Source organism: Zootoca vivipara, chromosome 10 (assembly GCF_965207765.1).
Source record: "Zootoca vivipara chromosome 10, rZooViv2.hap1.1, whole genome shotgun sequence".
In the NCBI taxonomy this organism is placed as follows: Eukaryota; Metazoa; Chordata; class Lepidosauria; order Squamata; family Lacertidae; genus Zootoca; species Zootoca vivipara.
This window is the reverse complement of record NC_142593.1, coordinates 2,414,326-2,429,700: the sequence shown is the minus strand read 5'-3', so window position 1 is coordinate 2,429,700 and position 15,375 is coordinate 2,414,326. Positions and strand designations below refer to the sequence as shown.

The 15,375-nt window shown below is 43.2% G+C and overlaps 1 protein-coding gene across 1 annotated transcript in view; it reads left to right on the top strand.

Moving 5' to 3' along the window:
- LOC118077024 (uncharacterized) overlaps positions 1 to 15,375 on the top strand; it is a 42,935-nt gene that overhangs the window by 23,786 nt on the left and 3,774 nt on the right. Inside the window, exons 6-11 of the mRNA XM_088653353.1 lie at positions 5,843 to 5,923; positions 10,490 to 10,612; positions 11,544 to 11,636; positions 12,785 to 12,845; positions 13,349 to 13,461; positions 13,901 to 14,008. Coding sequence (XP_088509479.1) covers positions 5,843 to 5,923; positions 10,490 to 10,612; positions 11,544 to 11,636; positions 12,785 to 12,845; positions 13,349 to 13,461; positions 13,901 to 14,008 — 579 coding nt within the window. The remainder of the gene's footprint in view (positions 1 to 5,842; positions 5,924 to 10,489; positions 10,613 to 11,543; positions 11,637 to 12,784; positions 12,846 to 13,348; positions 13,462 to 13,900; positions 14,009 to 15,375) is intronic.

Genomic DNA, 15,375 nt, shown 5'->3' with positions numbered 1-15,375 from the left:
CTACACATTCTGCCCTGGCCAGTGTGAGCAGCAGGGCTTTGGGTGTGAAATGGCTCCACCACCTTGGTCAACCATGCTGATCCTGGCCAGGGGTTGGGATTGCTCCCCAGGTCTTGAAGCTAAGACTCAAGAGAAAGAAGCAAACAATTCTCCTTTGTAGGGCTGCGCAAATAAATTTTGTTTTGTGTCTGCTTCTGTTGAACTGATACATTAACAGGCTTGTGAGAATTAAAATCAAACATCTGCCTGCCAGTGCACCTGCTTTGGTCTGCTTGTGGGAAATGCTTGAGGTGTGCTTAGTGTTTATATCTAGTTGGGAACATACCACATTTTTATTGTAGTGTGGCCACCAAGGCATTTTTCTTTCCAATAGGTTTTTATATTTGTCCCCACATTTCATAGAGAGCTTTTCGGAATATATGGTTTCCAAATCCTTTGTGTACCTTTATCTTATTACACCATAAATATGCGTGCCAACCAAATTTATTATCATGGCATTCTAAATGTAGAAGGTCTGTCTTTTTCAAAACCATCCATTCCTTCAACCAACAGAGACAAGCCGTTTCATAATATAACTTCAAGTCTGGCAGGGAAAACCCACCTCTTTCTTTACAATCCGTTAACAGTTTGAACCTTATTCTCGGTTTCATCCTCTGCCAGATATCTTGAAATTGTCTTTTGCCATTCTTTAAACACGGCTGTCCCCTTGATTATTGGAATTGACTGGAATAAAAACAACATATTTGGTAGCACATTTATTTTGATTGTTGAAATTCTTTCTAATAGTGATAATTTCATCCTTTTTGAGTCCACGGCTCCCTTGACCAACTACATTCTTTCTGTGGCACCCCTGGGGGCTCAGAAGCCCAGTTAGGTCCCCCCTTGCCTGCAGAGCTGGCAGCCTCTCACCCTTTTTCAAACACCCTCCCTTGTGGAATCTTCCCTCTTCCTCCTCTCCCCTCTCCCTGGGAGTCCTCCAGGCAGCTGCTGCTGCTGCCGCCCCTGGTCTCTCAGCTGCCCCCGCCACCGCCCCAAAGAGAGGTACCTCCTCATGCTGCCCCACAGGGGCCTGGGAAGAGGACGCCTTCAGCCTTAGTGGCTCAACAGAGACTGGCCAAAGGTGAACGTCAGGCCAGCACCTTACTCACCTTGGGAAGCAGCAATGGCAGCAGCAGGCGCTGCCAGGCCTGCATGGTGGAAAGTATTATTATTTGGCTGATGTTTTAATGTATTTTTAACCTTCTGTTGGAAGCCACCCAGAGTGGCGGGGTAGAAATATTATTATTATTATTATTATTATTATTATTATTATTATTATTATTATTTGTCGCTGGGTACTCAGATCCCAGGTCAGCACAGTGCCTGCCTGCCTGCCTGCACAGCCTCCCACTTGTCTGTCCATTCACAACAGCAAGGGCTGGTGGACTGACTGGCTGGGCTCCCTCGCCCTCACCCTCTTGCTTGCTTACCCCCAAGGCCACCTCAGCTCCTGGCAACCAGCACGCCCTGGCTGGTCCCAGAGGCACCATTCGCCTGGGGAACTTGTAGCCAGGGCTGCTACAACAGCTCAGCTGCACAAGCCTAGGGAGGCAGAGACACAAGAAGACATGAGAGGAGGGAGGGGAATGAGAGGACCATCATTCAAGGCACTCCAGGGGGCCATGGCACACAGGTTGAAAACCCCTGACATAAACATTGTCCTTTGATCACTTTTTCACTTAAGCCCTCTTCAAATGTTAGGCTGCTTTCATTGATGAATGTGAAGAGAGAAGGTGGTGGCAATCCTCCACAACTGCCTTTGTGTTCCAACTCAGTGTGTAGTATCATGGCTGCTGTTGTGAACTGCTGACTATTGTCCCAGCTGCCACAGAATGTTAGTATCTCATGGAAGAACATCATAAGCTGCCTCATACTGAATCAGACCATTGAGGTCCATCTGGCTGAGTAGATCTACACTTACTGGATTCTTCAACATCAACTTATTTGGAGTGGCCATGTTGTTCGGATGCCTGTTTATTGTCTTCCAAAGCATCTACTCTATTCCCAACTTAAGAATGGTAAGCCTAATGCTGGTGGACAACAAAAGAGGTTTAAAAACACTCTCGGTGCAAATCTTTAAAAATGCTGGATAAGCATGGATAACGGAAACACTGGCCTGAGAGTGCTCCAGTTGGAGAACAGCTGTCACAATCTGGTTGACTCCTTGACCTTCTGTTTTCAGGTAGTTTTATTATATACATTAATTTGCAATCAGAGCTGTTGCTACAGCAATCAGCATCTTTCAAGACATTAAGGCAAGATTTTGAGAGCAGTACATGTGAAAAGGATCTAGGAGTCTTGGTAGACCAAAACTTGACATGAGTCAACAGTGTGATGCAGCAGCTAAAAAAGCCAATGCAATTCTGGGCTGCATCAATAGGAGTATAGGATCTAGATCTAGGGAAGTAATAGTACCACTGTATTCTGCTCTGGTCAGACCTCACCTGGAGTACTGTGTCCAGTTCTGGGCACCAGAGTTCAAGAAGGATACTGACAAGCTGGAACGTGTCCAGAAGAGGGCAACCACAATGGTCAAAGGCCTGGAAATGATGCCTTATAAGGAACGGCTTAGGGAGCTGGGTATGTTTAGCCTGGAGAAGAGAAGGTTAAGGGGTGATATGATAGCCATGTTCAAATATATGAAAGGATGTCATATGGAGGAAGGAGAAGGATTGTTTTCTGCTGCTCCAGAGAAGCGGACACGGAGCAATGGATCCAAACTTCAAGAAAGAAGATTCCTCCTAAACATTAGGAAGAACTTCATGACAGTAAGAGCTGTTCGGCAGTGGAATTTGCTGCCAAGGAGTGTGGTGGAGTCTCCTTCTTTGGAGGTCTTTAAGCAGAGGCTTGACAGCCATCTGTCAAGAATGCTTTGATGATGTTTCCTGCTTGGCAGGGGTTTGGACTGGATGGCCCTTGTGGTCTCTTCCAACTCTATGATTCTATGAGGCATTTGGACTCCACCCCCTCCTCCAACAGGATATCCTCCAAGAGCTCCCCTTCTGCCTCTTTGATTGACAGTGTTCTTTAACCCTTGTTAACCTATGAGCACTGGGAGATTCATACTGGCTTCCAACGCCTTCATCTGACGAATGCCCCTCCTTTTCAGTTGTTACCCGAGGCTGCTTATCAGTGTCTGGGCTCTGTGCCCTCTGTGCCAGCTCTAGTTTGCTTTCCTGAGAATTTAACTCCTCTGCTATGACAGAAGACGAGGGGAATTGAGGGGAGCTGGATTCAAACTGCTGTAAAGGAAGGAGAACTACCTCTTCCTTTTCTTCTCCTGCACTGTCTCTTTGCAGCTCTCTGTCCCTGACAATCTCTAGTTTGCTGTCTCCAATGTCACTCTGGGAAGCTATGTCTCTGACAACAACCTTCACCAAAGACATCATGGACTTTGAAGAAGCATGAACTCGGGACAAAAGGGAGAAACAAGCGAAGAGGAAGGCACATTTGGCAAACCCTCACTGCGATTAACTCCTGCTTGGAAACCTATGTCCCCACAGTGGAAGGACGTGCGGATCCAGAATTGGCCTCCACAGTCACTTATGGACACACCATTAAAACCATATTCATGGTCTTACTTGGCTACGACAATCTTACTTTGCTACGAGTGACCACTAAAGAAGAAGATACACACTGGCAGTGATCCCTCAGGGTTTCAGGCAGGAGTCTCTCTCAGCCCTACCTGGAGATGCCAGGAATTGAAACTGGGACCTTCGATATGTTCCATAACTTAGCTATGGCCCTTCCCCAACTTACACCTCCATCATTTTCAATAGCGCCATTCTCCAGCAGTTACTGGCAGCCATCTTTTCTGTGACCTTTTCTGTCACTCTGACATCTTCTGCAGCAACTGGTGGCAACAGTTGGTGTGGCAGTGGCCTATTCCTCACCTTCTATCACCAGCATCACTGCATTATACTAAGAGGGGGGGGGCAAGGCAACATTGAGGGCAATGCTGGGAGAGCACACCAGTGGAACCAACCCAGTGCTGCCACCAACGCATTTGTTCTACACTGACCTCGCTGCTGCCTCAACATGCGCCCCCATGAGCCACAGTGATGCTGGCTGCAAGTTGTAGGTCAGGCATCCCCAAACTGCAGCCCTCCAGATGTTTTGGCCTACAACTCCCATGATCCCTAGCTAAGAGGACCAGTGGTCAGGGATGATGGGAATTGTAGTCCAAAACATCTGGAGGGCCAAAGTTTGGGGATGCCTGTTGTAGGTAATTGCCACTGCCTTGCTGACCACTGTTACCAATAGGGCTGCAACTTAACTTAGAAGTAAGTTCTCATTTAAGTCAGTGGAATTTTTATTGCCATTAATCTATTTAGGATGGAGGTGTCAATATTGCAGTTTTTCCTTCCAGTGAGATCAGAGTGCCTTCTCTCTGAGTATGTGTCTGTAGTCTGCTACCATGTGTCAGGGACTAGACTGGGGAGGAATGGTGGGGACCGCCCCCCCTTTCTCCTGAACCTTCCCAAGAACAGGAGGACAGTATAGATTTGGAACAGTGGTTTGCAGAAGGGCATAGTTCAGAGGCTGCAGAGGGGAGAAGCTGGAAAATATTGGGAAAGGAACAGCAGGAAGAAGAAACACCAAGGGAAAGACAGCTGACAGACTCGGTGCCCTTGGAAAGCATTCCTGACCCCACCCCACCCCTCTCCCAGGACCAGGTGTGCATTGAGGGTAGTAGAACAGGGAGCTCAGAGGCAGAAAGCCCAGATCAGCCGACACAGGGGTGACGTAGAATAGGAGAGACGTAAGGGGGTGGGACTTGGAGCAATGCAATTATTTAGAGAAGACTGCATTCCTACAACTCTCTCTGTGAATATTAATGAATTCTCTGCTTCTTGACTGCTCCCATGGGAGGGATTGGATCCCCCAAAGCCTGACATCATGTAAATATCTTCCCACAGCACACCAGGGTCTGCTTAAACCAGAATTTGGCAGCAGGCATCGCATCCTACCAGAGGGGCAGTGATTTCCCAAACTCTAATAAAAGTCTTGTTCTGTCCACACACACTCTTTATCAGGCCTCACTTCACATCCTCCTGCCAGTTTCAGAAAAAAACAGCAAAGCCCATACAGAGCCTCACCATCCTATGGCATTAAAGGGATGGCATAGCATGCCAAAGTAACTGCAATTACCTGTCAAAGGTTTGGACAGGTTGTATTAAGGCTGCATTCCTACACACACACACACACACACACACACACACACACTAATAATTCTCAGTTAATTTGGTCGAATCTGATTTCTGAATAAACAGACACATGATCAGCTTTTGCTTACAACAGCTACTTGTTAAAACCATTACTGGTTTTTTAACATCGAAGAATGAAATGCACATTTCAAAATCTTAAAAATCAGACACTGACCTAGAAGAGGACAGTATTATAAAATACCCTAAATTATATGACATGCTAAAACAGAATCATTATTCTGATCTTACAGATTGGTTTTACTGCTTTAGCTTTATTTATTAATTCACTGCTTCCCTTATACTACTGTCGAAATTTAAATGAATGTTTGCCCATAACACACTCATTGTTAGCACTGACAGATGAAAAAGAGGGCAGGGTTCGTCCACCTTTAATACTTGTTGGTTAGAGGGGGGGGGAGAGTTCTCTAGGTACAGCTTGTCATGCAAACTACTATCCCTGCTGTAATTTCATTGAGTACAGAACTGTTAAAGGTGCAAGAGTCTGCCTTCTTTTCCATCTGTACTTTGTTTATTAGTTTGCTTGGGAGGGATGAATAAAATGTTCGAATCTGCTGCTGCTTCTTTTCTTTTTTTAGATTGCTAAAGACACACATCAGATGAAAATTGGGTACACGAAGGCAATCAAAGAGCTGGAACACGTAGGAAAAGAAAACCAGGTGATTTTTCTAAAGTTGCAGATAAACTCCAGGGGTCCAGTTCTTCCATTTATTGTGAGAACAAACAGGGCTCAGCAAACCACGTTCTACTTTTGTTGCACTAACACATGATGCATCAAAGTGGGTAGTGGGGGGGGGAGGTAGAGATAATTTCTTTGTTCAGGTGGAAATCCTACATGTTCTTACCTCAATAGGACTTACTTCTGAGTAGACATGTTTATGATTGCAAGGGTAACTACTATCCTGCTTTAGAGAGGACAGTCCTCTGTTGGACGGGCTGCCAGATCCAAGTCCAGATGATAGCTCAAGAACCATAAGAAGGGCAAGAAGGAGCCTTGAAGTTGCCCATCGACACTTAGTGCCTGGACAAACTGAGCAGGCATACAGGCCCCCACTTTGGTGAGATGTTTTGTATTGCTATGTAAATTATAGTAATTATTTCCTACATGCACATCTTTACATATAAACTAGAATTTGTAATTTTTATGCAAATCTGGCTTGGAGTTTTCTTTCCCTTTCCTTCTCTCATTTTTAATTTTAATTTTATTTTTAATGATGCAAAATAGCCACCCTAAGATTAAGGAGATTTTAAACTAAATTATATGCAGAGGTGGACGTCCCTTAGCCTGTTGAAAAATGGGTTTTAGCTTGTTGAATTTGGCATAAGTGTAGCTAACTTTCTGCAATGGTCTTGCTTCCTTTTTTAAGTGTGTGCAAAGTCAGATTTATTATGAAAGTGGACCAGTCTTCACTATATTAATCTGCATTTATTCTATATAAAATGCTATACACTGTATTTGCTGTCTTCCAACACCCAGCTGAATGCTAAGTGCAATTTACATGGCAGAGTGTTTAAAACAGTTTTTGTATTAGACACAGGTACGTAGCCATGTTGGTCTGAGTTGAAACAAACCAAAAAAAATTTTTTTTAAATTCCTTCAGCAACACCTTAAAGACCAACTAAGTTTTTATTTTGGTATGAGCTTTCGTGTGGATGCACACTTCTTCAGATACATGCACACGAAAGCTCATACCAAAATAAAAACTTAGTTGGTCTTTAAGGTGCTGCTGAAGGAATTTTTTTTATTTTGTTTTGACTCAGACCAACACGGCTACCTACCTGTAACTAGAACTATGGAAGGCACCACATTGAGCTGCATGAAATGGTGTATCTGAAGAAGTGTGCATGCACACGAAAGCTCATACCAAAATAAAAACTTAGTTGGTCTTTAAGGTGCTGCTGATGGATTTTTTTTATTTTGTATTAGACAGTTTTTTTATTAGATGGTAGCTCCCTCTGGTGGTAAATCAGAGCAGTTGCAAGGATTAAACTTGCAACAGGCAACTAACTGCCTTGTGTGAAGTGCAAAGCAGATTTACATGTCCTTTTACATTTCTATCATTTAGCTGTGTGGTATCAGTGGAGTACAGAGGTCCTGGACCAAGCAAATAACCAGAAAGAGGGAGAGAGAGTCTTTTGAGGAGCAAAATAAGTTATGTCTCTTGATCCATACCATTCAGAGATCCTTTAGAACCTAGCAAAAACTAGGTTGGAGAACCATAGGGATCTCAGAGAATTTCTATAAAAAACAGGCATGGGAGCAGAAATTGCCAGGATTTGCTTATTTGTCTCATGTCTAGAACAGAAATCAATCCAGCATTTGCTGCTACTGTTTTCTTCCTGCAAATTTTATGTTAACAGTGACACCCACTCACTTCTATTTCCACTGTCTTTCCTTTGGACTGAAACAAATGGTCTTTGCATTTAAATGAATGGTGTTGAATAATAATAATAATAATAGTGTAATTAGCTACGTAAATTCTGGCACATCACTAATAACTTTGTTTTTGTCAGAAGACAAGCTGCAGCAGAATGGAAATAGTGTTGCATGCATGGGTTAGAATGAAAACCAGTGCCTTCTTATAGCCCTATTGAACCCCATGCCATGGTTAGGTTCTCTCCTCACTAACCACAGACTGTAGCCAATGTCTGTTCTTCATCATAGCTCATGGTTGATGAGAAGGGACCATAACCATGATCCAGTATCTGGGTAACATGCTAAACTAAACCCGTTGTAGTAACTAAAATTAGGAAAGGGATTGATTTCTTTCATAAGCATTAAAAAGCCCATGGATGAGCTAATACAAGTGCCTGTTCAGCCAAGCCAGTTGCTACAGCAATGGCCCAGTGCCAACTATATATGTGATTAAGGCATACCAGCTCATTAGTCAGTCTTGTTGGTCTGTCTGAGGTCAGTAAATGAAGGAGTCTGTCTGTGAATCAGAGTCTGTGTTACGTATTCAATTGCTGGAGCAACAGAGATACTTTGTACGTGTGTGTGTGTGTGTGTGTGTGTGTGTACAGTCATACCTCAGTTTACAAACACCGCGGACCCATCTGGAACGGATTAATTCACTTTCCATTACTTTCAAGGGGAAAGTTCGCTTCAGTTTATGAACACTTCAGTTTATGAACAGACTTCCAGAACCAATTACACCCATGCTTCGGGTTAAGTACGCTTCAGGTTGAGTACTCCATGGACCCGTCTGGAACGGATTAATCCACTTTCCATTACTTTTAATGGGAAAGTTCACTTCAGGTTAAGTACGCTTCAGTTTAAGTACTCTGCGGACCGTCTGGAACGCATTAATTCACTTTCCATTACTTTCAATGGGAAAGTTCGCTTCAGGTTAAGAACGCTTCAGGTTAAGTATAGACTTCCGGAACCAATTGTGGTTGTAAACCGAGGTACCACTGTATTTCAAAAGCCTACAAGCTGTATGTACCCGGTATGTTTCTATACCCAGAACTGTTTTACTGAGCCTTACTTTCTGCAGCAGTGAAGTATTTTGGTCCTTACTCTGCTTTTTTGTGTTGACTGAAACTAGGACAACTTCCACTGTGTGGGTATCTCTCACCTCAAATAACAAAACCTTAGCTTAGCTCAGCTTGAGGTGGGAGGGGCAAAGTGGTTGTGAGTTCCTTTCTGGGAGCCCACACATTTGTGTGATCACACTAAGCCATGGTTTGACTTACTGCTGTGGCGGGAAAGTAAACAGTGTTTCCATGCACTCTGGCACAGGTCATGGTCCTCCATGCACCAGTAGCGATTTAGTCATGCTGACCACATGACCCGGAAAGCTAGCTGTGGACAAATGCTGGCTCCCCTAGCCTGAAAAGCGAGATGAGCGCCGCAACCCCATAGTTGCCTTTGACTAGACTTAACCGTCCAGGGGTCCTTTACCCTTTTTTACCTTTTACATGCAAACTTGTTCATAGTTGCTATTTGAAATTGATGCCATAGAAATCTTATCAGCTCTTGAGCCAAACACAATTCTTCCTTCACACAATTGTTCTGTGCTGACTCCTTGTCCTGACATATAACTGTTTCATCATTAGTTCTCTATATCACACCCTCACTCTAAGATGTAAGGGAAAGGGAAAGGAGCTCCTGACCATCAGGTCCAGTCGTGTCCGACTCTGGGGTTGCGGCGCTCATCTCGTTCTATAGGCCGAGGGAGCCGGCGTTTGTCCGCAGACAGCTTCCGGGTCATGTGGCCGGCATGACAAAGCTGCTTCTGGCGAACCAGAGCAACGCATGGAAACGCCGTTTACCTTCCCGCTGGAGTGGTCCCTATTTATCTACTTGCACTTTGATGTGCTTTCGAACTGCTAGGTGGGCAGGAGCTGGTACCGAGCAACAGGAGCTCACCCCGTTGCAGGGATTCGAACTGCCGACCTTCTGATCAGCAAGCCCTAGACTCAGCTGGGTCCCACTCTAAGATGTAGGCTAACTTTATTCCTGCCATTTTTTCATTGATGGTTCAACTCTTTGTTTTAATTATTCTTGAAATGATTAATTATGAAAATGTTGTAAAATAGTGATCAGTGTTTTGCCCTCTTGTACAATTCATTGGGCTGGTTTGAATGTAATGCTGTTATGAGAACAGCCCACAGAGTAGCTTGTGTATCTCTCCTTCCCTGCTCCTCCATTTTGGCCATTAGAGTGACTAAACCTGGCAAATTATGGTTAATCTTATCTATGGCTGGTGGAAACAAGCCAACTTCAAACTATGGTTTAATGAAGTTTGCTTGTCCGAAGCAGCCATAGTTAAGACCAGCAATAATTTAGGATTCAGATGGCACTCTAAATGTTAGTTAGTCTAAAATAGAATCAGAGCCTTCTGATCTCCTCATGGCTACTAGGAAAGGAAGAGTGAATTGAGCAGCATGCAAGCTCAGAGCTCTCTGAGGCTCATTGTTGTAATGCTAAACCATGGCTTGGCTGCTAAACTTTAGCATTATATCCAAACAATTAGCAATTAGAGGCTATCAAGTATCTTTATGCTGAGTACAGAAAAATCCAGATACCAATGAACTCCTGTTAGCATTTGCTCCAAGCTGAAGTCAATGCCCTAGAGCTTTATCCAAGTCAAGAAAACTAACATAGAAAGGTGGAGAGGTATCAAGAACCATGATTCAAAGGTTTTGGTTTATACCTGCCACTCCTCTTTTAGTTGCCTTTAAAGCTTAGCTTATTTTCTTAATCATAACATTTTGGATAGGAACAAGCTATGATGGCTCTGAAAAATCAATATAGCAACAAAATGAAGAACTTGCGAGCTCAGCTGGAGGCCTATCAAGAGACAGTAGACAAGAAAAACCAATACTGGCAAGACACAACAAAGGTAAAAAGGGAAACACTGTCACCTTGAATGGATGGGATACAACATTTCCCCTAAAACTTCATGAGGCTATATGAACAATATTCAGGACTAGTAGATCAGCAATCTGCAATTGCACATTTGCCCTTTAAGTTTATAAATAAAGGGCAAATGTGCAATTGCAGATTGCTGATCTACAAGCTACTTTGCACCAAAATATTTTCATTTCTTATGGGCCGTGAAGATCCTGTGAGGTTTGCCACCATCACAACTTCACAGGCATGAACTTATGTCCCAATATTTACAGATGTGCAAAAAATCTTTAGAAAGAAACCATGGCGGTGGGGGTGGGGGTGACAGCCCAGCGAAGCCAGATTGTGCTCTGTGGTCATGGAATGTTGACTGGCTATTGCTGGGAGGGGGAGACAGAAAACATTGGGAGAGGAGGCGAAACTGAATGGGGTGGCTGGAGTCCTACGGAGAAGCTATTATTCAATCTGTAATTATTATTATTATTATTATTATTATTATTATTATTATTATGGATGGCTTCCAGCAGAATACAAAAACATAATAAAACATCAAATGCTAAAACCTTCCCAATACAGAGCTGCCTTCAGATGTCTTCTGAAAATTGTGTAGATCTTTTTCTCCTTGACATCTGAAGGGAGGGTGTTCCACAGGGAGAGTGCTATTGCCGAGAAGGCCCTCTGCCTGGGACCCTGGGTCCCTGTAACTTCACTTTTCAGAGTGAGGGAACCAGCAGAAGGCCCTTGGAGTTGGACCTCAGGCTGAATGATGGGGGCGGAAATGCTCCTCCAGGTATACTGCAACGTTTTGTTATAGGTTCCATTTCTACAGTATGATCACTGTAGCAATTAGAGCAAGCAAGCAGGTTTCTCTTTGCCCCTCTGGTTAAGATAATAGTATCATTTCTGTATAATTATACACCCAGAAACTGAAGGAAGAAAATAGAATACTGAGACAAGAGAAAGAAGAGCTGGCAAATCAGATCACACTGCAGAAGGAAAAATGGGGTGATGAAAAGGTAACTCGGAAGTAGTTTGGAGGAATTTGACTTTTAAAACCCAACTGAAATTGTATAAAGTTTTCTCCTTTTTTGACTAGCAAATTTAAACAGATGTCTGCACACATAGATTATGTAATTAGGACCTGTAAATTAAATTAATGGTCCTTAGATTAGCCCACTGGCATTGCATTTTCTGATTTCAACCAAAGTCATGTTCTCTCTGCTCGGAGGATCAGGTGAATAAATACATTGATCCCTGCCAAATCTAGCACTTTCCTGGCCACAGCGGAGCTGACCCACGGGAAGCATGCATGCCTAAACATACCTAGTTAACCTGAGATGCCTGCACAATATACCAGTTGCACTGAAGCAACAGATAACAGATCAATCATGGTAAAACGCATCAGAGCAGGCTAACAAGCTCAAGTGAATGATAATAATAAATGTCTTGAGCTGGCAAGAGAAGCTTACCAGGATTACAGCAGTCTGTGCCAATAGCGTGGGGGGGGGTGTCTGGGCAAGTTGGCATTTTGTGATTAAATGCTTACCAAAAAATGCATATATTGTGAAAAATGTGTTCAAACATGTGAATTTCCATTGAGGTTTTTTTTAAAAAACACACACAAGCAGAGTTTAATTTGGAATTGGGTCAGAACAAATCAATGAATAAATACCTGTGAAAGTGGCACGCACTGTAAATAGTCAGGTCCATGTACCTCTAGGGTCAATGTTTGATCTTCAGCCTAGCAGCCATCATCATTCTCTGGTGCTCTGAAGGAGAAGCCCAAAGCATTGCTCTTCTTCTCACTTAAAGTGTATATTATTTGCAAAGCAGTATTATAAGAGGTTTATATTGAAGCCTCTCCTGCTCTGCAGCTCCAGAACTAGAACTTCCTGGTTTTAAAACTAACCTTTAGTAATGTGTTGTTCTATTTTTCCATGGTGTTTTCTTGTATTGGTTTTCAGTGTTGTTTTTGTTTTAATGTATACCATTGTACTATATTTTGTAAACTGTGAAATGGAGGAAAATATATAAATATTTTAATAATAAATAAACAAACCACAATATTATATATATATATATATATATATATATATATATATATATATATATATATATAGATCTGCAAAAGAATTGAAAATTGAACAGTTATGATTTTTTGCAGGCTTGGCTGCTCAAAAGCACTACTGAAAAGCTAGACTGCCTGCATAACCAGCACACCTTAAGTAAGTGTTTCCCTTCAAAAGCATGACCGCTTGAATGAATTATAGACAACATGCCCTTTATTTCTTCCTTGCATTTCATTTGTAGCTCCAAACTAATATCTCTTGCTCAATGGTACGTCTCTCAATGAACTTTTAATCATGCTATAATTGAAAAATAGAGTTGACAAAAGGACTCCTCCAAAGCACAAGGATTTATTTATCATGTTTTACAAGCCCTAGGTGATAACTGAGCATGCAAACTATGCTGCAGCCCCAAAAGAAAATGCTGTTTTTCACATGCTTGTGTGCATTGCAAAGCCCAAACCAGACAATATACCACTTGCTAATTGTGTGAATGGTGTTGGATTTATTCTATTTGCTATGATAGAAGCTATGGGCAAGTAAGTGTACAACTCTGGAGAACTATTCAGAATTTTTATTACAATTCTTTTGTTAGAACTGTTTTTTTCCCTTTAGAAGTTATCTTTGTTGTTGTTACATTCTCATATTCACCCTCCTCCCAGCTATTGAAGAACTTCAGAAGAGTAGAGTAAACCTTGAAAAAGTGGAGAAAATTGTAGATTTTCAAATGGACTTACCCTGTGATCAACGAAGGGCATTAATTATATTGGATGAGGTAAACTTCTTTGTGTTGCAGATGATGAAATAGAATAAATGGTCAGTTTTTCTGTTTTGAAAATATTCCTTTTACATATTTGATCCATTTATAAATCACTTAACTGGCAGAGAGTTAGGGTGTTTTCTCTAGTAGCAAAACTCAATTGCAGATGATTTGCAGTGTTCTAAAATATATGAGTTTAATGTGGACTGATTGGGCCACCATCCTATTATGGATTCAGTTTGCAAACTTCACCAAGCTCACTTTCTGTTTTGTTCACCAAAATCTGATTGAAATCGGTGGAGAAAAACAGCAGGTGTTATATCAAATATTCCTTTGGAGGCAAAATTCCATTCTGCATTGCCAACAGTTATACTTGCAGTAAATGGAAATGTTCTTTTGGTTGCAAAACGGGTGTGATTAAACTGGAATGTATAAAAAAGCAAGTTTCTTTCAGATAACAGAAAAAGGAATCACAGACCATAATGCGGAGGGGGGAAAGTTTAATGTCACAACACAGGAGTCAGAGACTACAGAGTCCGCTCAAAGGTCTACATCTGTTGTGGTAAGCCTTCCATCCACTTTCCTTTTGCAAGAACATATTAAATCACAGATATGCATGGCAACATGGTTGGTGCAGGAGTAATAAACTTGCTGCTTGTCACTTCTATTGCTCTTGTTGTTTCAAGAGCCTGGACCTCATATCTGCTAGGTGAGGTACAGTGCATTGGAGTGCTCAACCTCCATAAATGGGATTCATATGTGAGTTAAAACGGCAGTGTCACGGGTAAAATCTGAAAAAAGCAAGTCCGGCTCAAGCATCACAGCAACAAGATTTCGGTCTCATTAACCAAAGAGATTCTGGTCCCAGTGATAAGCTCTGCAGGGTGGAGGAGTGTCGTGGGTGCCCTTCTCCCATGAACAGGGTAGCCCGCAGGGTTTCTAAGTCATCTTACTTTAGATTCATGGAAGAGCAGTGACCCCAGGGCCATCACTCACATGAAGCCTATTGCTGTGAGTGATCCAGAAATCCTGACACCACTCATTCAGCCACGTCTGGAAGCACCAGTTCAGAGGCGCTGACTTGGGCCGCAGATCATGGGTGTCCAAGCAGCACTGATGTAACGTGTTGTCATGGTGTCACATGACATCGCTCCTGGAAGTGGCGCCAGAGGTCCTGCAAGGCCTAGGATGCCACTTTCAAGGCTCCGCGAGAGCTCAGGTGGGACCTCCAGGACCTCATGAGGAATCAGAGGTCCCATCCAAGGCATTGTAGGGCCTTGAAAGCGGTGTCTAGGCCCCATGCGGTCTCTGATGTAACTTCCAGTTCCTCATGTGACAGATAGAACACTGGAGGCTCTGTGTGGCCTAAGACACCACTCCAACTCCGAGGCCTTGGATGGGACCTGGAAGTCACATCCATGATGCTGAGCATACACAATGATTTTTTTGTGGGAGCCTGGGCCCCTAGGGCCCCCTCGAATTGGTGTCAGTGCACTGGTTCTAGTAGCTGGGACCCATTTTCCCACACCTGTTGCTGCAGATCTAAAACACTAAGCCTCTTGGGCTTGCTGATCAGAAGGTCGATGGTTCGATTCTCTGTGATGGGTGAGCTCCCATTGCTCTGTCCCAGCTCCTGCCAACCTAGCAGTTCGAAAGCATACCAGTGCAAGTAGATAAATAGGTGGCGGGAAGGTAAATGGCGTTTCCATGCACTCTGGTTTCCAGCACGGTGAGTCCTGCTGGCCGCAAGACCCGGAAAGCTGTCTGTGAACAAATGCGGCTCCCTTTGCCTGAAAGCAAGATGAGTGCAGCAACCCCAGTCGCTTTGGACTGGACTTCACCATCCAAGGGTCCTTTACCTTAAAAAAAAAAAAAAAACAGGAATGAAGCAGATTTGGGAGGGCAGGAAGATGGCTTCTCCAGACTTTG